The following is a 23,727-nucleotide window of genomic DNA, read 5'->3' on the forward strand; positions in this document are numbered from 1 at the left end:
AGAAGGAAAGAAAGCCAATAAAGTGTGTTACTGAGCTGATTTCTGCAGTAAGTGCTGGAGCCGCTCCCACAGGGAACTCACCAAGGAAACAAACAGAATGTGTTTCAGAATTGTCCCTCTAAGGGATGGGAAGTTGGAGAGTTTATCCACCGATTCCAGTCCCTCCACTGCTTGAGGCTTGCCCCAGGAGTGTTAACTGCCCCCACAATCCCAGGTTTCACCTGAGCAGCTTTTAAGTTTCCAGAAAGAGAAGCACAGTGTAGTGAGATGCTGGCAGTACACAGTGAGCTGTATGTAATATCCAGGTGAAATGAGGGGGCAAGGAGGATGTGATACAGGCCAATAAGAATATCTGCTACAGTTACATATACGGAGGTTTCATATTTTATCATTATGAAGTGTTTCTCTTCACCTTTGGTAACGTTCACTGCTTCTGCTTCAAGTACAGTTTAGCTACACCATCTATCTATTCAAAGTGTTTGTATGGTATATATTTTTTACATTTTACTTTCAACTTTGCTGTATCTTTATAAACATCAAATAATTGAGTTCAATTATCTTTACCCAGTTGGACAATTTTTATCTTTTAATTAAGTCATTTAGTATATTTACATTTACGGGACCTCTTTCGATTTATATCTATTGTCTTACTAAGTGCTATTTGTACTTAATAAGCTCTACGTTCCTATGTTCCTTTTTCTCTCCTTTCTTGCCTTCTTTGGGGCTGATAACTTCTTACTTCATTTTTCTCCTTCTGTTGGCTTAGAAGACATATGCTCTATTAACATATTACTATATACTTTTAATGGTTCTCTCAAGATTAAAACTTAACTAATTAACACTAAACTTAACTAACGTTAATTAGATTAACATTAGCTAACATTAACATTAGTTTTACCAATTCCCAGACAACCCAAGGACTACAGAAATACTTTAATTCCATTTACCCCCCCACCAACTTGACTGAAATGCCATCATAATTCCACATATATGTTCAAATGAAGGCTCTTGTTGTTATATACAGTAAATATTCGTTTAGATTTACCCACATATTTACTGTCGCCTTTCGTTTCTTCCTTTATCTCTTGAGCTTCCATCTGGGGTCACTTTCCTTCTGCCTGAAGAACATTCTTGTAGTATTTCCTTGGTGCAGGTCTCCTAGTGACAAATTCTCTCAATCTTTGTTGATCTGAAAATGTCTTGATTTCACCTTTATTCTGGGTATAGAATTTATTTCTGGTTTGGCAGGGAAGAAAGTCATTTCTTTGTGGACATCATTCTATTGTCTTCTGGCTTTCACTGTTTTAGCTGACAAGTCAGCTGTTAGAAGCTGTTCGTAGATCACCTTTTTTTCTTGGTAGATATCTGGTTTTGTTTTATTTTGTTTTCTTTGATAACTTTTCAGATGTCCTCTTTGTCTTTAGTTTTCAACCTAGGTAAATATTTCTTTCTGTTTATCTTGCTTGAGGTTTTCAGATTTCTTAAGTACATGGCCTTCCTCACTTTTGGCAAAATCTTGGTCAATTTATCTTCAAATATTGCTTTAGCCCATTCTCACTTTGTTTTCTCCTTCAGGGACCCCCAAAACACTCATATTTGACCTTCTCACTGTATCCTCTTTTCTCTTAACCTCTCTTCTATATTTTCTATCATTCTGTCTGTGCTTTATTCCAAACATTTTCTTCTGTCATATTTTCCAGTTCACCAATTATCTCTTAATCTTAAAGGTCTTAATTTTGTTTATTCTATTTTTCAACATTATGATTTCCACTCATCTTTTAATAGTTTCCAATTTTTTTCAAAAGATAAGAAATGCTCAATCTTATCTTTTATCTCCTTGAACACAGTAAACATAGCCTTTGCAATTTCCTTTCCTTTTCTTTCTTTTACTTTCTTTCTTCCTGTGAAAACATCCTTCCTGGAGCTTGCCATTCTCAAATATTGGTAAGTTACTCTAGACTACCTGTATTGCTGTCATCTTGGGAACTCCCTTCACCATTATTCTGGAGGCTTTCTGTGCTTTTCTGCTTTTTGCTTTTTTAAAAAATTCTGTCATCTTCTTCGTAAGTTTACTTCTCATTTTGGTAGAACATTCTTTTGAGATTTTACATGTCTGAAAATACCTTTATTCTCTTTTCACATCTGGTTGAAAGTTTGATTGGCTGTAGAATTTAGTAGTAAATTTCACTTAGGATGTTTTTAGTTAAATGTGAATCTTTCAGACTTTAACATTTGGTAATGGCAGACTAGGTATTCTGGGCCAGTCCATACACTGAGGACAACTATATAAGTAAGATTTCTTAAAAACTGTGCCTGAAGTCAAGCGCTAACATGATAGGGAAGAATTACCACGTCAGCATCTGGGCTAGGCTAGAGGTGGAGGGAGGTGAGCCCAGAGTTTGGGGCAAGTATTAACTGAAACTAGAGAAGGCAGCTGAAAGGATAAGAGGCCGAATGGGAGTTTTGATAACTTCAAGGGACTAAGAGAATAAAAGATTTTGTGCCCAAGACAGCTCTGAACCCATCCTTGCTTTGAGTTGGGACCCTGAAAGGCTGTACCCTAGGAGTAAGAATGGGCCAGATGTAGAACAGGCCTTCTTGAAATTGCCAATCAACTGCAGACATCTGAATCTCTGAAATCAGTTTAAGATGATCTTAAGAGAGTGCTAACATCTGTCCCCAGGCATCTCCAAAGCGCTAGGGATTCCAGGAACTTGGAAAAAACAACCTAAACTTTCTCCAAAGGAAAAAAAAAAAACACTATTCTGTGTCTTAAACTATTTCTTCAAATAATTTTACAAATACAGTGCTTGATAACCCACTCAGAAAGTAACCCTACACATACAAGGAGATAAGACAACAAAAGTGAAAAAAAGTAGAAGCAATAAAAGAAAGAGATCCATGGCAAATCTAGATATTGGCATTATCAATTCTTCCTATCATTGAGAAGGTACTTTTCAAAAAAGCAAATAAAAATGAGACAGTTACTAATTCCCCAGAAAACAAAAACATTGCACAAGAAATAAGCTTGATTATTATTATGCTATCTGACTCAGTTGTAAATAATAATTACCATCTTAATGATATAAACACTAAACACTGACATAACGAAAAATTAAGATATACAATTCTGGCGGGATGAGGGGATGGAAATTGTATATGAGAGCAAAGCCCTTAATTTTCATAGCAGCAAGTTATTAGATAAATAGTTAAAACTGAAAATTAAGAAGATTGCCATAAAATGTTATATAGAAATATGAAGAGAATAACAAAAAAAGAGTAAAAGACACTGAAATGACTGCCTCAGAGAAGCAAGAACCCTAGGTTCAGAGGACTAGGGCAGATGATCACTGTTTTTTCTTACGAGCTTTGTAGAACCATTTTTCTTTTCATTTACTATGTAAGGCAAGCATAAATATAAAATGTGAAAAAAAGATTGTTTAATTTCATTTATTTACCAGAGTCTGGTTCTTAGTGGGCACACAACAATATCTAAATTTCTTAAAGAAAAAGAGGAGGAAGAAAGAGCTTAATTACTGAGAGCAAGAGATGGCATTAGAGAAATGGAAGAGAGGTTTGAAAACTGTCAGTATGGATGATACCGTTTTAACTACAATTTAGAGTTTTCAAAGTGGTTTCTTAAAACAGTAACTCAATCTTCACAACAACACGGGAACATAGGGATTATATCCTAATTTTACACATGATGAAATGGACTCAGAGAGGTTAAATTATTTGTCCAAGGCCACTCAGCTGAGAAAAGGCACAGCCAGGACTCCAGATTCCTTACTTGTTTCATTAGCTCTACCTGCTCTGTAGGGCATTAGAAGGTAACAGCAGCAGAAACGTCCATTAAAACCAATCCAATCCCAACAATGTAATCAGAAAACAGATCATTCACTTATGAAACAAGTTGTTTATACTAGTACTCCTCCAAGTATGATCTGCAGATGGGTTGGAGCTGGTCACAATAGCAATCCAGTGTGAGATAAGAACCTTGAAGCAGAATGTAATCAACTATGTTACAAAACACACTGTTTAGTGCAACTGACATTTTTATACAGCAAAACTTTCTGTGAAGTGAAGGATGCAATGTACTACTTTACATCCTGGTGCAATCCTTTCATCTCACCATGGACCTGTCATTTCAGTAGCACTGGTTTATACCATAGGACTAACTGCTTCTAGGCCTGAAACTTTCAAACAAATAGAACTGACAAAAACTTAAAGCTCTATATTCTAGTTCTTCTATCATGTGCTTTTCAAAGTCGATTATAAACATATTATTACCAATAACACAGTAAAATTACAATTTCACAGACAAACTCCATGGAACAGATTCCTATAATTAGTATTTGGTAAAAACACTTTACCTCTAGAAATTTAATCAACTTCCAGCAACCCAATCAATGAAGCAGCAAATCACTGACAGCTACATTTCTAAACATCTTTTATGTCCCCAGGCCAAACCTGTAATCTTCAAATCTTTACCAAGGAACCTATCTACTCAATCTCTTTAATTCCTCTTTATGGTATTAAGTACAGGCATACTTCAGAGATACTGCAGGTTCCTTCCAGATCACAATGAAGCAAATACTGTGATAAAATGAGTCACATGAATTTTTTTGGTTTCGCAGTGCATATAAATGTTATGTTTACACTGTACTGTAGTCAACTAAGTGTGCAAGAGTATTAAAAAAATGTATATATCTTAATTTAAAAACACTTTATTGCTAAAGAAAAAAATGCTAACCATCATCAGAGCCTTCAGTGAGTCATAATCTATATGTTGGTAGAGGATTTGAAATATTGCAAGAATCACCAAAATGTGACTCAGAGACATGAAGTGAGCAAATGCTATTAGAAAAAAGGTACCAACAGACTTGTTCAACACAAGGTTGCCACAAAACTTCAATTTGTAAAAAAATACAATATCGGCAAAGCATTACAGAGTGAAGTGCAATAAAATGAGTAGTTTTATTACTGCATGTAGTGCAGTAATGCCCTTGACATCAAAACTAAGCTGCAGCAGTAAGTTTCAACAGCCTCGGCATGAATATTCTCATGATCACACACACAGGAATTTCTTTAATGGGTTTCTAACGAAGTAAACAACTTAGATATCCACATATATAGCTGACGGTTTGAACTGTGCAGATCCACTTATACATGGATTTTTTTCGATAAATATGTACTACTGTACTACACCACCCAAAGTTGGTTGAATCTGCAGATTCAGAACAGATACAGATACAAGGGCCAACTGTAAAGTTATATGTAGATTTTCAACTGCATCGGGGATCAGTGTCCCTAATTCACAGGTTGTTCAAGGGTCAACTGTACAGTGTTTTTTAACTAGGAAAGCACTATCACCTTAACTTTCTAAACAGAACTACTTTTGTTTTGCCCCAGGAGAAATAAAGAAGTAGTAACTAAAGTAATTTACCAAGGAGCACTGACCCTACCTAAATTACGATTTTTAAAAAATCAAATATGATTATCACTCCATGCACTTTTTTACCCACCTTCTATATCTTTTCATGAGGTCTAATTTTATTTTTTTTAATTTTTAAAATTTTATTTATTTTTGGCTGCATTGGGTCTTCACTGCTGCACGTGGGCTTTCTCTAGTTGCAGCGAGCGGGGGCTAATCTTCGTGTGGTGTGTAGGTTTCTCATTGCGGTGGCTTCTCTTGTTGCGGAGCACGGGCTCTAGGCACGCGGGCTTCAGCAGTTGTGGCACACGGGCTTAGTTGCTCCGCGGCATGTGGGATCTTCCCGGACCAGGGCTCAAATCCATGTCCCCTGCATTGGCAGGCATATTCTTAACCACTGCGCCACCAGGGAAGTCCCATGAGGTGTAATTTTAAAATACATTCTCAAAAGTCTACCCAAATTTTAAAATAAATTCCAGTTTAGCAAGTGGCATTCTCAGAACACTGAATCTAAATCTAACACGGCCAATGTTACTATGTATGGTTGACCCTTGAACAACATGGTTGAACTGCATGAGTCCACTTATATATGGATTTTTTTTCAATAAATACTATAGTACTACATGAATTCATGGATGTGGAATCTCAGATAAGGAAGATTGACTGTAAAGTTATATGTGGATTTTCGAGTGCATTAGGGGTTGATGCCCCCAACCCCCACGTTGTTCAAGGGTCAACTGTACTGCTTTGACCCAATGTGTGCATGGCCAATTGAGAGATTCTCTTGACACGGAAACAAACACTTTATGAAGCCTAACTCTTTCCTTGTGACATGAAACATTTCTAAAATATTCTTGATAAGTGAGTATCATCAACAGAATCTACCACTCACAGAAGCACCCCTGAAGAAGCTGAATGACAGCACTGGTGATCCTACTGGTAGGAAAGCCCATCCAAGTGGGGCTTGGGACCAGTGTTTCCCTACAACTCTTCCAATCCTTCTGAGATCAACACTGATGCCAGAAATTTAGGGGCAATTCTTGCACTTATATATGCTTTCTGCTTCCCTTCCAATATTAAATGTTCTTTTCACTGTACCAGCTAAATTAAGAGAAATCATCAGGGCTTCCCTGGTGGCGCAGTGGTTGAGAGTCTGCCTGCCGATGCATCCGAGAAGATCCCACATCCCTTGGAGCGGCTGGGCCCATGAGCCATGGCCGCTGAGCCTGCGCATCCGGAGCCTGTGCTCCGCAACGGGAGAGGCCACAACAGTGAGAGGCCCGCATACCACACAAAAAAAAAGAGAAATCAATTAGCAAATGTTATTAAACTTTTCCCCCAAATCAGCAATAACATTGGGTGATGAGATCACAAATAATATTTATTTTCCTCTTTTCTTTCTTTTTCCCTGTTAACAAGTGCAAATATAAATTTTTTTTTTTTTGCTGGGACGCGGGCCTCTTACCTCTCCCGTTGCGGAGCACAGGCTCCGGGCGCGCAGGCCCAGCGGCCACGGCCCACGGGCCCAGCCGCTCTGCGGCATGTGGTATCCTCCCGGACCAGGGCACAAACCCGTGTCACCTGCATCAGCAGGTGGACTCTCAACCACTGTGCCACCAGGGAAGCCCACAAATATAAATTTTTTAAGAAGAGTTTTCTGAATTTTATTTTAAACCTAACCAAAAGAAGCAAATTATTGAATTTGGGGCTTAACTTTTTACACTAGTCATACAATGAGGCCAAAAACAATGTTCGCTAAACTCGGTGATTATTAACACAGGCATGTAATAGAATGAAGGTTACAAGGATCATGTGACACCCTTCACATTTTCTTAAAGAAGTTATTGTATGTATTACATGTGACCAAGGTAACATGATCCTTGAAATAAATATTAATACTCTTATGCATTTTCACCAACGATTCTTCTTCTGAAAGAAACCATCAGAATTTGACACACAAATGCTTTCTTTGCATTATGAAAAAGACAGTATCACCAGTTCAAGATGGCAGTGTAGGAAGATACTGAACTCACCTCCTCCGACAGACTCACTGGATCTACAGCTAAATATGGAACAATTTCTTCTCGAAAAAAGAACCTAAAGGCTGGCTGCGTGATGACTACACACTGGGTAAAAGAGAAGAAAACCATACAAAAGCCTGTAGGGGAGATGGGGACACAATCTCACCATAAACCTCACCCCTGATTTAGCAACTAACAACCAGAAGGGAACTCAAAACTCCCTGAGGAGCAAAGGATTCAAACCCCACATTGGGCACCCCAGCTTTTAAGACATGCACTTGACAGATAAGCCCCCAAAACATCTAATTTTTGAAAACCAATGGGTCTTGTGTCCCAAGACCCACAAAATGATAGTGATGAGAAACACCTCTTAGAGGGCTCATGTGCTTGGACTCACCCACCCCAGAGTCCAGCTCAGAGGCAGCCAATCATGCCTAGACTTAAAGTGAATAAGGCTCACCTGCTTATATTAAAACCTCCATCAGAGGGGCAGGAATCTAGTTCAACACACACATCTAGGAGCTGCTAGAACGCTCTGGGAACAAAGACTGGCAGGCACTACCTTTGCTGTGCTCCAGAGCACCAGTATCTCTCAGCAGGGAGCTTTAACACACAACAGGTGTCCTGACTTTTACAGCTGCTACCCAGGATATGATTCTTGGTTACCTGGCTCTGGAGGCCAGGGGAGCTTGTGTTCTGGGTCCCAAGGAACTGTAGTAATTGGTGTCACCCAGAAAGGAGCTCATGCCCCTGTCTGGTGCCTGGATTTTTGTGACTGATGCTAGGGAACACCTCTACATCAACTGGCTCTGGTAGTCAGTGGGGCTTATACTCATGGGTCCTACAGGGCTGTAGCCCAAGGAGAAAGAGTTCTTAAACAGTTACAACCCCAAGGGCACAGCAAAGGCAACAGACCCAGGAGCTCAATCTTTGTGCGAAGGGAGACTATTAACTGATCATCCTGACTGCTAACTGAGGGGCAAGCTTCTGATTAGGCATGCATCTTGGGGTTGACTGTAATCCTTTCCAGAGACCTTGGAGGCAGGTGCTACCTTTGCTCTCACACTCTGCTGCCTCTAGTGCACCAGTGTCTCCTGGAGGGTAGCTATACACGTGGCTGGTGCCCAGCGGCCGCCCCTCAATTACCTAGCTCTAGGTGACTGGAGGGATTTGCATTCCTGGATCCCACAAGACTATGGCAATCAGAGGGATAGTTCTTGGCAGGCTACCAACCCCAAGGCACTGCACAGAAAGCAGAATGAGGCACACTCCCTAGGGTCTCTGTGAAAGAGTCCTCTTTACTTGTCTTGGACCTTCGGCCTGAGGAGCAGACTTCAGGTTTGGCTCACATTCAGTGGCCTACGGAGTTGCTATCAAGAAACACAGGCTGTGGACGCCATCTAGGCACTCTCCCTCTGCCTTGCTCCAACCCATCAGTATCACCCAGAAAATAGTTCATCTGGACCCCACATAGTGGACACCTCCAGATCACCTGGCTCCGAGGACCAATGTGGCCTACCTTCACAGCCCCTCAGAACTATATATATTTGCATACTTTAAAAGCTGCTGCCTGAGGGTCCAGATTCCAGTCAGCCTGAATCTAGGTGCTGAGATCCTCCACTCTGGGACAGTGACAGGCCTTGGCACATCCTCAACTACTGGGAGCTACTAAAAATATAATAGGCTGCCTGGACAAGCACAGAGGTTTAAGAGAAAACCAGGAGCTGAGGCAGGGTTGAATAACAAGGTTCATCTCCTACACAAGGCCACTCAGTCAAGACCGGAAGAAGTGGTTGTTTCATCTACTGTACAGAAACCAACAGAGAGTCGAGCACACTGAAGAAACAGAGGAATATGTTCCAAATGAAAGAACAAGATAAACCTCAGAAAAAATCTTAACGAAATGGAGATCAGTAATTTACCTGATAAAGAGTTCAAAGTAATGGTCATAAAGATGGGGAGAAGAATGGATGAACACAGTGAGAACTTCAACAAAGAGATGAAAAAATATAAGAAAGTACCAAATAGAAGTCACAGAGCCAAAGAATGTATTAACTGAACTGAAAAACATACACTAGAGGGGTTCAACAGCAGACTAGATGAAGCAGAAGAAAGTATCAGTCAACTCAAGGACAAGGCAGTGGAACTTACCCAACCAGAGCAGCAGAAAGAAAAAAGAATGAAAAAAGGAATTTATGGAACAACATCAAACAGACTAACATTTACTTCATAGGGCTCCCAGAAGAAGAGAGAAAGGGGCAGAAAACTTATTTGAAAATATAATGGCTGAAAACTTCCCTAACTTGGGGAAGGAAACAGACGTCCAGATCCAGGAAGCCCTGAGAGTCCCAAAAAAGATGCTACCAAAGAGACCCACACCAAGACACATTATAATTAAAATGTCAAAAGTTAAAGACAAGGAGAGAATCTTAAAAGAAGCAGAAGAAAAACAACTAGTTCTATACAAGGGAACCCTCATAAAACTATCAGCAGATTTTTCAGCACAAACGTTGCAGGCCAGAAAGCACGATACATTCAAAGTGCTGAAAGAAGAAAACTTCCAACCAAGAATACTCTACCGAGCAAAGTTTTCATTCAGAATTGAAGAAGAGATAACAAGTTTTCCAGAGAAGCAAAAGTTAAAGGAATTCACCACCACTAAACTAAACTGGCCTGACAACAAATTTTAAAGGAACTTCTTTAAGCTGAAAGAAAGGATGCTATTTAGTAACAAGAACACATATGAAAGGATAAATCTCACCAGAAAAATAAATATATAGTGAAGGTAGTGGATTAATCACTAATAAAGCTAGTATAAAGGTTAAAAGACAGAACTATGATTACAATAATTAGCTAAAAGATACACAAGGTAAAAATACATAAAATGTGACATCAAAAACATAAAACATGAGAGTAAGTGTTGAGCTTTAGAATAGGATCAAACTTAAGATGCTATCAGCTTAAAACAGACTGTTATAGATATAAGTTGTTAAGTGTAAGACTCACGTCAACCACAAAGCAAAAACCTAGAATAAATACACAAAAGAGAAAAAGAAAGGAACATAAGCATACCACTAAAGAAGTCATCAAACCACAAAGGAAGAGAGCAAGAGAAGAAAAAAGGAACAGAGAGAAACTGCAAAAACTTCTAGAAAACAATTAACAAAATGGCAATAAGCACATACCCATCAATAATAACTTTAAATGTAAATGGACTAAATTCTCCAACAAAAAGACATAGAGTGGCTGAAGGAATAAACAGCAAGACACACCTATATATGCTGCCTGTAATAGATACAATTTCGATATAAGGACACAGACTGAAAGTGAAGGGATGGTAAAAGAGATTCCATGCAAATGGAAACGGAAAAGAAAGATGGAGTAGCTACACTTATATCACACACACACAAAAAAGACTTTAATACAAATGCTTTAATAAGAGACAAAGAAGACATTACATAATGATAAAGGGGTTAATCCAATTAGAGGATATAACATTTGTAAATCTTTACGCAGCCAACATAGGAGCACCTAAACATGTAGCACAATTATTAACAGACCTAAAGGGAGACATAGACAGCAATACAATAACAGTAGGGAACTTTAATATCCCACTTACATCAATGGAAAGATTATCCAGACAGAAAATCAATAAGGAGACATCAGCCTTAAACAACATGTTAAACCAGATGGACTTAACACATATATATAGACTATTCTATCCAAAAGCAACAGAATACATATTCTTCTCAAGTGTATATGGAACATCTTCCAAGATAGATCATATGTTAGGCCACAGATCAAGTCTTAATAAATTTAAGAAGACTGCAATCATATCAAGCATCTTTTCCAACCACAATGGCATGAAATGAGAAATTACACGAAGAAAAATGGGAAATACACAAATATGTGGAGATTAAACAACATGCTACTGAATAACCAATGGGCAAAGAAGAAATCAAAAGAGAAATTAAAAAATACCTTGAGAAAAACAAAATGGAAAGGTAACATGCCAAAATTTACAGAATGCGGCAAAAACAGTTCTATGAGGGAAGTGCATAGTGATAAACACCTACCTCTAGAAACAAGAAAAGCCTCAGACAAACAACCTAACTACACCTTAAGGAACTAGAAAAAGAACAAAAAAAGCCCAAAGTTAGTAAATTAGGGCAGAAATAAATGAAATAGAGACTAAAAAGACAACAGAAAAGATCAATGAAACTAAGAGTTAGTTCTGTGAAAAGAGAAAAATTGACAAAACCTCAGCTAGACTCACCAAGAAAATATAAAGACTCAAGTAAGTCAGAAATGAAAGAGGAGATATTACAAGCGACACCACAGAAATACAAAGGATCATACAGACTACTATGAAAAATTACATGCCAACAAACTGGACAAACTAGAAGAAGTGGATAAACTCTGACAAACGTATAAGCTACTAAGACTGAATCATGACGAAATAGAAAATCTGAACAGACCACTTACCAGCAAGCAGATCAATTCATTAAACAAAAACTCTCAACAAACAAAAGTCCAGGACCAAATGGCTTCACTGGTGAATTCCACCAAACATTCAAAGAAGAATTAATATCAAGCTTTTTCAAATTCTTCCAAAAAATATAAGAGGGGGAATCTTTTCAAAACACATTTTATGAGGCCAGTATTAGCCTGATACCAAAACCAGACAAGAGTGCCACCAAACAAAAAAAATTTCTTTTTACAGGCTAATATCCCTGATGAACATAGATGCAAAAATTCTCAACAAAATATTATCAAACTGAATTCAGCAACACATTGAAAGGATCATATACAATCATGAAGTGAAATTTATTCTGAGGATACAGGGATGGTCCAATATCTGTAAATCAGTCAGTGTGATACACTTCATTAACAAAATGAAGACAAAAATCATATGATCATCTCAACAGATGCATAAAAAGCATTTGACAAAATGTAAATCCATTTATAATAAAATCTCAAATCTCTCAAAAAAGCAGGTATAGAGGAAACATACCTCAACATAGTTAAGGTCATATATGACAAGCCTACAGCTAAATCATACTCAATGTTGAAAAGCTCAAAGCTTTTCCTCTAAGGTCAGGAACAGGACAAGGATGTCCACTCTTACCACTTTTATTCAACATAGTATTGGAAATACCAGCCAGAATAGTTAGGCAAGAAAAAGAAATAAAAGGCATCCAAATTGAAAAGGCAGAAGTAAAACTCACTGTTTGCAGATCACATGAAAATAGCTAGGAAACCCTAAAGACTCTATCACAAACTAACAGAACTAATAAATGAATTCAATAAAGTTACTGGATACGATATGAATACACAAAAATCTATTTTTTAAATAATAACTATCAAAAAGAGAAATTAAGAAAACAATCCCATATACAACTGCATCAAAAAGAATAAAATACCTAGGAATAAATTTAACCAAGGAGGTGAAAGATCTGTATACTGAAAACTACGAGACATTAATGAAAGAAACTGAAAAAGACACAAATAAGTGGAAAGATATTCTATGCTCATGGATTGAGAGAATCAATATTGTTAAAACTGCCATACTATCCAAAGCAATCTACAGATTCAGTGCAATCCCTATCAAAATTCCAATGGCATTTCTCATACAAATAAAACAAAAAATCCTAAAACTTGCATGGAACTGAATAGCCAAAGCAATCTTGAGAAAGAAGAACAAAGCTGGAGGCACCACACTCCCTAACTTCAAAGTATATTATAAGGCTATTATTACATACAAATGGTACTGTATTGGCATAAAAACAGAGACTTAGATTGATAGAACAGAACAGAGAATAGAGATCGCAGAAATAAACCCACACATATATGGTCAATTAATTTATGACAAATAAACCAAGAATATACGATGGGGAAAGGACAGTTTCTTCAATAAATGATGTTGGGAAAACTGGACAGCCACATGCAAGTGAATGAAGCTGGACTACTATCTTACACCATTCACAAAAATTAACTCAAAATGGATTAAAGACTTGAACATAAGACCTGAAACCATAAAACTCCTAGAAGAAAACATAGGCAGTAAGCTCCTTGATATACGTCTTAGTGATGATATTTTGAATCTGCACCAAAAGCAAAAGCAAAAAAAGTAAAAGCAGCAAAAGCAAAACTACATAAGTGGGACTACATCAAGCTAAAAAGCTTCTACACAGCAAAGTAAATCATCAACAACATGAAAAGGCAACTTACTGAATGGGAGAAAATAACTGCACATCATGTATCTGACAAGGGGCTGATATCCAAAATATACAAAGAACTTTTACAATTCAATAGCAAAAAAACAAACTATCCACTGAAAAAATGGACAGAAGATCCAAACAGACATTTTTCCAAAGAAGACATACAGATGACCAACAGGTACATGAAAAAGATGGTCAACATCACTAATCATCAGGGAAATGCATATCAAAACCACAGAGATATCAACTCACACCTTGCAGAATGGCTAGTATCAAAAAGACAACAAATAACAAGTGGTGGCAAGGGTGTGGACAAAAGGGAACCCTTGTACACTTGGTTGAGAATGTTAAGTTGGTGCAACCATTATGGAAAATAGTATGGAGATGCCTCAAAAAATTAAAAATAGAACTACCATATGATCCAGTAATTCCACTCTGGGTATTTATCTGAAGAAAACAAAAAAAAATTAATTCAAAAAGATATATGCACCCGCCTGTTCACTGCAGCTTCATTTACAATAACAAAGATACTTAGAAACAACCTAAGTATCTACTGATGAATGAATGGATAAGGAAACTGTGGGGGGCTTCCCTGGTGGCGCAGTGGTTGAGAGTCTGCCTGCCAGTGCAGGGGACACAGGTTTGAGCCCTGGTCTGGGAAGATCCCACATGCCATGGAGCAACTGGGCCCGTGAGCCACTACTGAGCCTGCGCGTCTGGAGCCTGTGCTCCACAACAAGAGAGGCCGCGACAGTGAGAGGCCCGCACACCGTGATGAAGAGTGGCTCCCGCTTGCCACAACTAGAGAAAGCCCTCGCACAGAAACAAAGACCCAACACAGCCAAAAATAAAATAAATAAATTTATTAAAAAAAAAAAGAAACTGTGGTACACATACACATATATAAAGAATATTATTCAGCCATTAAAAAAAAGTTGCCATATGCCACAGCATGGATAGACCTTGAAGGCATTATGCTAACTGAAATAATTCAGACAAAGAAAGACAAATATTGTATGATCTCCCTTACATGTAGAATCTACAGAAACAAACAAAAAATAAGCTCATAGATATAGAGAACAGATTGGTGGCTGCAAGAGACAAGGCTTGGATCAGGGGATGGGAGAAATGGGTGAACTGTGTTTTGTTTTGTTTTAAATAAATTGAATTCAAAATTTTTAAAATGCTTTCTTCAACAAATATTTAAGAAACATTTATTATAAAAGGTAAGGTGAAAATATCAAAAAGAGTAGCAAATCATCTGCTTTACCTCTTTGTGTTTCATATCCACCTGACTCCTGAGAGCCTTAAGTTCCCGTTCACGGTTGTCCAAGCAAGTTTCTAGAACATGTGTCTGTCCTTCCCACTCAGATTTTTTATGAGCTACCATTATGTCAATCTGTTTCATGAGCTCCTGTAGTTCTGCTTCACAGGATGTCAAAAATCCCCTATAAATAAGGACAGACCCTTAAGAACATAGAACATATCTCCAAGTGGCTTTTCATCTTTCACATGTAAAAATATAGCAGATGTAAAGCTACCTGACGTGGAACAAATAATCAGAAGCAGAGAAGAGGATCTCTGAGCTTTTCCTTTTAATGCTCACATAAGATGATCACTTATTCCACGGAAGTTTGTCTTCCTCCAGTAGCTGACCTAAAGCCTAAGTCAACTAGTCAAACGCAAGGTTTATGTTTGAAGTCTGGTTTGTGAGTGAGACTTCCACAACCAACAACTAGCTCTTCTGTAACATTTTAGGGAAGCTTTCAGGAAGAATCCAGGCAAGCATATGTCACATTCTCAGCTAGTCAAACAAAATAAAAAGCTTTGGAAACAAGTAGGCTATTGGGAAAATGACAATACAATTTTAAGAGCTGTTTTAAGAACCTCCATCCTTGAGCCAAATTTATTCCAACTATTTCTTTCCAACTTATTATTAGAAACTTACCGCATCCTATCTTATTGTTGTAAACTTACTGATGTCCTTCAATGTTTCTGGAGATGCCAAATGTTACAAAGGTAGAAACAGAAGTGGACACAGATGTATTGGATTCAGAGATTTCCGGGAATGGCCACAGAGAGATAACTCCTAAGGTTTAATACTTTTAAAAAAAAAAAGCATTTGTTCTTAGTGTCACAAAACCTCTATAGCCTTTTGCTTTTTAAAAGCAGAAAATTTAACTGGGATGATAGTAAGCATCCAGCTTCACACTGCTGAGATGAGGGAAACACCCCAAGGAGAGAGACTGTCCACAAACACGACATGGATCAGCTTATATTTTGGTCACACTTCTGCTTCTGTACCCAAAGCACAAAATGGTCAGAGGCATAACTCAGACATGCTTTTTCAACTCAGTGAGAAGCTTAAGGTCAAAGCAAACTTACCCATCATGTCCCCGATTTTGTATTCCTTCCAACAAAGCCTCCATCGCCAAATCCCCTTTGTTTTGGCAACTGGGAAAGCAAAGAACTCTGTCAGGAGAAAATTCATTTTTTATGTTCTAACATTCCAACTTACAAACTTAAGAATGTGAATGAAAGCATACAAATAACAATGAGAAAATGCAGCACTTCTTAAGATGACTGTAGAAGCAGTCAAGGAATATTTCTTCAAGAAATACTAGAACCAAATACATTTCAGACTAAAACAAAACAATTTAAAATGATCTGAATTGCTACTGACACTCCCCCTGCACGACTGAAATCAAATACCTCACTGTCACGTCCCTACTTCCTCATGTAAGAGTGGGCCTGGGTGGAGATGGGGTGCTAGCAACAGAGGAACAGTGACACTAACAAATTGAGAGGTCAGAGGAAACGTGTAGCTTCTTTTAAAGAGATATTGTAAAAAGGTTAAATGCCCTGCGCTTCAACTTCTTGGCCCATCACGGGAGATCCTACTCACCGGCTAGATGACAGGCCCATGAAGCTCCTAGAACACCCTCCCTCACCTAAGAGGCAGCTACGTGGGCCCTCCCTCCTCTGCACTTCATTGTTCCCAGGCCTTAACAGGTTCTTTCATAGGAGTTACACCACCCTGGAAATGTCCTTTTGCACACCTTTTTCCCCTACTATTCAACCGTCAAGGGTAGAAAACCAGTTTTTTTCACACCTGCAGCTCCAGGGCTTAGAGTAGCATTTCAGCCTGGCCTGTGCTGAATGCTTTTGGCTGAATGTATCTCAATTCCCCTCCCTTTTCACCTATCCCCCTATGCAAACTGGTCATAGCTGGAGAACTACAGAGAAGAGTCTAGCAGAGAAAGAAGGGAAGGGAGATAAAACAGACACAGGAGAATGAGAAGACTGCAAAATACAACCACTACACGTTATTTGCATCTATTTCTAAAGTTACTAACAGGAGTACTAAATAACTGTTCACGCACACATATGGCAGAGAGGATTTCTTTCCAGCTGGTTTATCCTTTGTATTACACCAACATTAGACAAAATAAAAACCTAAAGAAAAATGTTTTCATGGTCTATTCCACTTTCTTTCAAACAATGACACAGTCAATTACAAGAGGACGCAGATTCTGTTTTTTGATCCACTCTAGGGAACTGAGAGGCAGTACACAGTTCACACAGTACCATGTATATGGAAACCCAGGATAGAGTCCTGCTCTGCAACTAAGTAGCTTTGTGTCCTTGGACTTCAGTTTTTGCCTCTATAAAGTAAGAAGCATGATCTATATAATCTCCAAGGTTTCTTCCAGCTTTTTAATGGGATTCTAATAGCCAATTACATATATTCTGCACCATGCTCCTGACAACTCTACATGGATATTTATTAAATACGTAGGAAAGTGCTCTTCGTAAGGACAGAGCTACTACAGTTATTCAAAACTATCATTAGTAAAATTATACTCCTTTAGGTCATGTTATTCTTAAAAAATACATTTAGTAATATATATTAGAAACAGATTTAGTAACATACATTAATATATTTTCTGAATGATATTATTTAGTAATTAGGAATATTTATAATAGAAGCTAAGTCATTGAATGCTCAACTCTTCTGCCTGTCTATATTGTCAGATTCAATCTTCATAACAATTTTAAAACATAACTACTATTACTTTGAGGAAACTGAGGCTCAGAAGGTTAAATAACTTGATTATGGTAAACTACAAACCACAGTCCTAGGATTCAAACCTAGGCAATGTGACTCCTAAGTTCCAGCCAATGTGCAATCTTTATATATTTTACAGTATTCCAGATCTTAAAATACATCAGCATATCTTCTTTTTATTTAATAATGTGTTCTTGGCATAAACAAAATCAAACCAAATTGAAAAGTCTGGACACAGGAAAAAATATACAAACTTAATTATGATGTCACCACCATGGCCACCAGGTGGCAGTAGCAAAACAGAGAAAATAGTCCACATAGGGGAAAATAGCCATTTCAGAAATTAAAATCATGGTCTAAGACTTAGTTAAGGAGATCTCTGTTTTTTAAAAAAAAAAGGTGGGAGGGGCTTCCCTGGTGGCGCAGTGGTTGAGAGTCCGCCTGCCAATTCAGGGGACATGGGTTCGTGCCCCGGTCCAGGAAGATCCCACGTGCCGCGAAGCGGCTGGGCTCGTGAGCCATGGCCGCTGAGCCTGAGCGTCTGGAGCCTGTGCTCCGCAACGGGAGAGGCCACAACAGTGAGAGGCCCGCGTAACGCAAAAAAAAAAAAAAAAAGGTGGGGATGGGGTGGGGAGGAACCAGTAACATTCTCTGTGGAAAATAATCTTACTAATATATAATGATCTTTTAACAATACTTTCACCATCTCCTCGAGCAGCTGACCAACACCATCATTTCTCATTCCTGAGGATCAGGTAAATATCAAGGATTCAGATCTTCTGTGGACTTTTCTCATCCGAGTTTCTCATAGCTATATCACTGACTCATTTCCTAACCAACCTGACCCTCATTCAGCTCCGTGCACTACACCACTTGCTTTCTTTTTTGCCTGTGCCATGTGGTAAGTATATAAAATTTATTCTTTATCCAAATAAATACAAATTTAAGCAATTACTGTTTGATAATCTGCTACTCCTTGCCACTAACATGAAATGTTAATGTAGTTAAATGGAAATTGTGTAGCTCTACAATTGGTACAGGACACTCTTAGTCATTTCTGCAGTTAGACCAAGATATCAACGAACAGAGGTTATATTTAAAACTCTCGTTTCGAATGAAGGCTACTTTAAATCAGTGAAATCTAGAATAAAATGGTTAAAGGAAATACAGGCTTTTTCACCAAGTCTGGGAAGCAGGGAAAACATACTTTAAACCTTAGGAAAAAAGAATCCAAAGAGGTTACCTAGGGACTTCCCTGGTGGTCCAGTGGTTAAGAATCCGCCTTCCAATGCAGGGGATGCGGGTTCAATCCCTGGTCGGAAAACTAAGATCCCACAAGCCGCAGGGCAACTAAAGCCTGCACACCACAACTAGAGAAGCCCGCGTGCTGCAGCGAAGACCCAGCACAACCAAAATAAAAAAAACAAAGAGGGTATCTAGTAATGGGCAAATCTTTGATATTCATTAACATATTGGAATTTAAGAGCTAGAAAGAACCCAAAGGACTCCAATTTAACCTCTTTATTTTACAGATCAGGAAAAATATCCAGAGTATGCACCCAAGATCAAATTACTCACAAAATGGGACACAGGAAGAAAATAAAAAGTCTGGTTAGATATGTGTACTAAGTGAAGGAATATGCCTACTCATCAAGTCTCATTTAAAGGAAGATAACAATGCTTTGTCCCTTACCTGCCTTGGTGTTACTGTGATTACAAAGATTTATGGCTATGACAGATATACTATGACTGATAAACTGTGCCTGCTCCAATAAATAATCAATATCATTTATGACTGCCCAGAAAGGTTCCTGCTTAAATTTAAGGGAAAAAATTATCAGATAAAGTATCAAAGAAATTTTCCAAAATAAAAATGAAATTTTAAAACACTGTTCAAACTATGACTCAAAATCCAGAAAGAATAAGGGGCTAAGACTAAGAAATCTTAGGAGACAAAATTACACTTTTACATGGGAAAAATGCTGTAAGCAAAGCTGAAAGATAGATGACAACATTACTTGAAAGTTTTATCACAAGGGGTTAATTAACCAAATACATAAAGAGCTTCTAAAAACTGAAGGAAAAATAAAAATCTATAGAAAAATGTGCAGAAGGTATGAACAAAGAGTTCTCATAAAAAGAAATGCAAATGACCTTAAACATATGAAAACATGCTCAACCTTGTTTACAATAAGAGAAACAAATTTAAACTACACTGAGTTACCCTTTCTTCTGTATTAGATTAATGAAAAATTAAGTTTGAAAATGCACTCTGATGACAAGGCTATGGGAACAGGCATTCACATACACTGTAGGTAGGAATGCAAAACGGTACAACTACTATAGAGGAAATTTTGGCAATACTTAGCAACTGAAATATATGCATTTACCCTTTGATCCAACAATGCCACTTCTAGGAATCTATCCCAAACATATGTTGGCAAGAATACAAAACCATACATGCAGCAGGATATACACTGCAGGACTATTTGCAAGAGTAGGAAACAACACAAATGCCTATTGACAGGGAACTAGCTGAATATTCATCCACCAATGGTATAATACTATGAAGCTGTGAAAAGGGAAAACGATCTCTACATACTTCTATGGTGGGATCTACAGGGCACATAATATTAGATGAAAAAAGCAAGATAGAAAACAGTATATGCAAACCCTACTTTTTACCTACGAAAGGGAGAAAATTATAGATATATATTATATATATTGCATAAATATAAATTATATATGTTATGTATAATATAAATGTCAGAATATATTAAGGATATATAATTATATATAAATATATAACATATATAGTGTATTTGTTCTTCTGGAAGGACAAGCTCAAAGCTGGTAAATATGATACCTGTAAGGATGGGAAATAGTCAGGGTACAGAAAACAGGAAGCTAAACTTGTCTGGATGTATACCTTAACAGCTATTTGTTTTATAGGCACTATGCTAATGTTTTATAATATAATGAAAGAAATCCAGTTGGAAAAAAAAAAGCAGTATTGAAAAATATTGGAAACAGGGGCTTCCCTGGTGGCGCAGTGGTTGAGAGTCCGCCTGCCGATGCAGCGGACATGGGTTCCTGCCCCGGTCCGGGAAGATCCCACATGCCGCGGAGCGGCTGGGCCCGTAAGCCACGGCCGCTGAGCCTGCGCGTCCGGAGCCTGTGCTCTGCAACGGGAGAGGCCACAACAGTGAGAGGCCCGCGTACCGCAAAAACAAACAAACAAAAATATTGGAAACAAAATGAAATAAATCAACTATCAATTAGATATCAAGTTGGCACCCTTACCATATAACAAATTGTTTCATTGGTTTTAAAATGCAACAATTTTACTGTACATATTCCAACTGGGATATATACTAAGGACAAAAACGTACTACAGAGAATCCCTAAACATCACTCAGGAATCATATTGTTAATAGTAAAATTGGTATCATTAATTTGAAAGCATTATATATAATACAGAAAAAGTATGTTAATAGGCAAATGAGAAAAAGATACAAATATAAAATCAAGTGTTTAAAAAACCTATGAAATTAAATTGGAAATATCACTGTGAATTCTGGATACTTCTCTTTTTAAAAAATGTACATATTTCCTAATTTTGGCCACTGTAAATCCTAAAACCAGTGACCAATCTAGTAGCAAGAGTACCTTCAGTACCCAGACTGGTCTCTAAACACCATCTCCCACTGAAAGGAACCAGGACTTCTTGGTGGCCAGAAATGTTTAAATGAGCCAGGAACATGTTTTACCAGAAAATAAGGAAACTCTCAAAGATTACTGGTCATATCAAAGTGGACAGAAGCCAACTTAAATAGGCTGCCACTCGCCAACAACAGGACAACTTGAGTACCCCCCCAACAAAAAGACTGCAGTAGGTTGAAACAGTTTAAATATATTTAAGTCTATAATTTCATGATGATGAAAAAAAAAAAAAAGGCAAAACCCTCATGGTTACCTTTGAGGTTGCCAGGCCACCAACTTATTACTGTGCTCTGAAAATAGAGGGAAAGAATTAAGCATTTTTCTTGCCTTTCCTATACAAACTGTATTTCAAATAGCTGGTGGGGTAGTCAAATAGCTGGTGAAGTAAAAAGTTCTTACTCATAAAAAATTTCCAGCTAATAAATGCTGAGGAATGACAGAATCAGAAAATCACCGTATTGCAACCATCGGTGCAATAGTGGATACAGGCAACCTAAATCCATGAAAGGATCTCACCATTAAGTGAAAGGCTCATGGAGAATTTCATGATGGATGGACTGGGCTGACAACACCTGAACCCACTATGATGCTCGATTTTAAAATCACAGAGAGAAAACTCAGACATCATGTGCCTCTCTGGAGTGTTTTGCACCACTCATGAAATTTTGCCCTGCCCTCACCCCCACAAAAAAAGTCAAGGTTGAATCTGATCAATCTTCTAGACCAGTGCTCTTCAACAGAACTTTATGCAATTATGGAAATATTTTACATATACACCAAACTATTGGGCCCTTGAAATGTTGCCAATGCAACTAGGGAACTGAAATTTTTAGCTTTATTTCATTTTAATTCATTTAAATAGCCACCAATGGCTGATAGCTACTATATTGGACAGTGCATTTCTAGACCTTACTACCAGTTTAGAGGGAATAAAGGGAATAGATGTACAAGTTAAAGGATACCATGTGGATGCAATCAACTAAATCTAGAATGTTAAGGGAAAAAAGAGAGGCAATGAAACTGCTATATTAAAAAAGACTGAAAAAGTGTTATCAACTCAATGCAACACGTGGATCTCTACGAGATTTTGATCCAAACAAGCTACTTATAAAAATACATGTATGGGACAAGTGGGGAAACCTGAAACCAGACTGAATATTGACATTATGGGATTTTTATTAATTTTCATAGATGTGATGACAATACTGTGGTTTTGTAAAACTGAAAACACAAACTTAGTTCTTGAAGAACAAAAACCCAAAGTAACATAAAAACCGAAAATTCAATTCCTGAAGCCCAGGTCAATGTTGGCTTTAGCTGAATTTCAAATCAAGTTGACATATGTTTAAAAGTAGGAAGCTCTGATAAAGTGGACCACTGACGCTGTCACCATCTGCCACCACTACTGTATAAGTGAGAACAGGAAGGAACAAGCAAAGGTGTTCTACCTTTTAATAGGAGACAAGTGGCATCAGTACAATTAACATATACAATAACTACAAATAATTGTTAAAACCTGAATACATTTTAAAGAGCAGTGTAACTGAATGTTTATAAATATCTAACCCACTTTAATTTCAGTCATTCTTACCATACTGATCACTGGTAATGATATAGTCAAAAGGCAAGAAGCTCAGGATAAAAATCAACCTAAAGATGATACTGCATTCCAAATAAGAAAATACATACTCTTTGTTATATCATTAAGCTACAGCTATGATCAATATAAATAAAAATATTTGAAGGTAACATGTAGTTAACGATCCTTATGATTTCCTCTTCGTATCTTGAAAATAAAATTAAATGCAAGCATGTGGGGAACTGTATAAGTAAAGGGCACAAATCCTACAATACTGCTTTTATTAAAGGAAGAAAAAAAAATTTAAGACTGGCTTAAGAATCGTCTGTAAGGCTGAAGGAAAACTACTCTGCAAGTAAGAGTGCTGTTAACTGTAAACGATGACTAGTCGCTGAGAGCAAGCTCATCTTTACCCTGATGTTTTAAGTCATTAAAAAAACAAAACAACACATTATGAGCCGAGATTTACTGCCTTCAAATACCTTCATGATTAAAGTATTCTAAGAACCCGTTCCTTTTATTCCCTTACTTCATTATCTATTTCCCATCCCTGATTTGAATGGAGCAATCCAAAAGTTCAGGGTCCCCCAACTTCAGTCCTTCATGATTTCTGCCACATTTCGGTACCTAATGTACTAACATTAAGGTTTTTAAGTCAACTCACTTTTTACAACTTGCTA

The 23,727-nt window shown here is 37.7% G+C and overlaps 1 protein-coding gene across 5 annotated transcripts in view; it reads right to left on the reverse strand.

The window, feature by feature from the left end:
- The window catches only part of CEP63 (centrosomal protein 63), a 76,363-nt gene that overhangs the window by 51,907 nt on the left and 729 nt on the right, over nucleotides 1–23,727 (reverse strand). For 3 of the 5 annotated variants that reach the window (XM_024746239.1, XM_024746238.1, XM_024746240.1), the window contains exons 2-3: nucleotides 16,062–16,130; nucleotides 14,947–15,124 (exon numbers count right to left, since the gene is read on the reverse strand). In XM_024746239.1, coding sequence (XP_024602007.1) covers nucleotides 14,947–15,124; nucleotides 16,062–16,105 — 222 coding nt within the window. In that variant the 5' untranslated portion in view covers nucleotides 16,106–16,130. Of the gene's footprint in view, nucleotides 1–14,946; nucleotides 15,125–16,061; nucleotides 16,131–18,988; nucleotides 19,006–23,727 lie in introns of those variants that run through there. The other 2 variants (XM_024746236.1, XM_024746237.1) reach the window with 2 other exon arrangements.

This window comes from Neophocaena asiaeorientalis, unplaced genomic scaffold (genome assembly GCF_003031525.2).
Source record: "Neophocaena asiaeorientalis asiaeorientalis breed wild unplaced genomic scaffold, Neophocaena_asiaeorientalis_V1.1 scaffold437, whole genome shotgun sequence".
NCBI classification, from domain to species: Eukaryota; Metazoa; Chordata; class Mammalia; order Artiodactyla; family Phocoenidae; genus Neophocaena; species Neophocaena asiaeorientalis.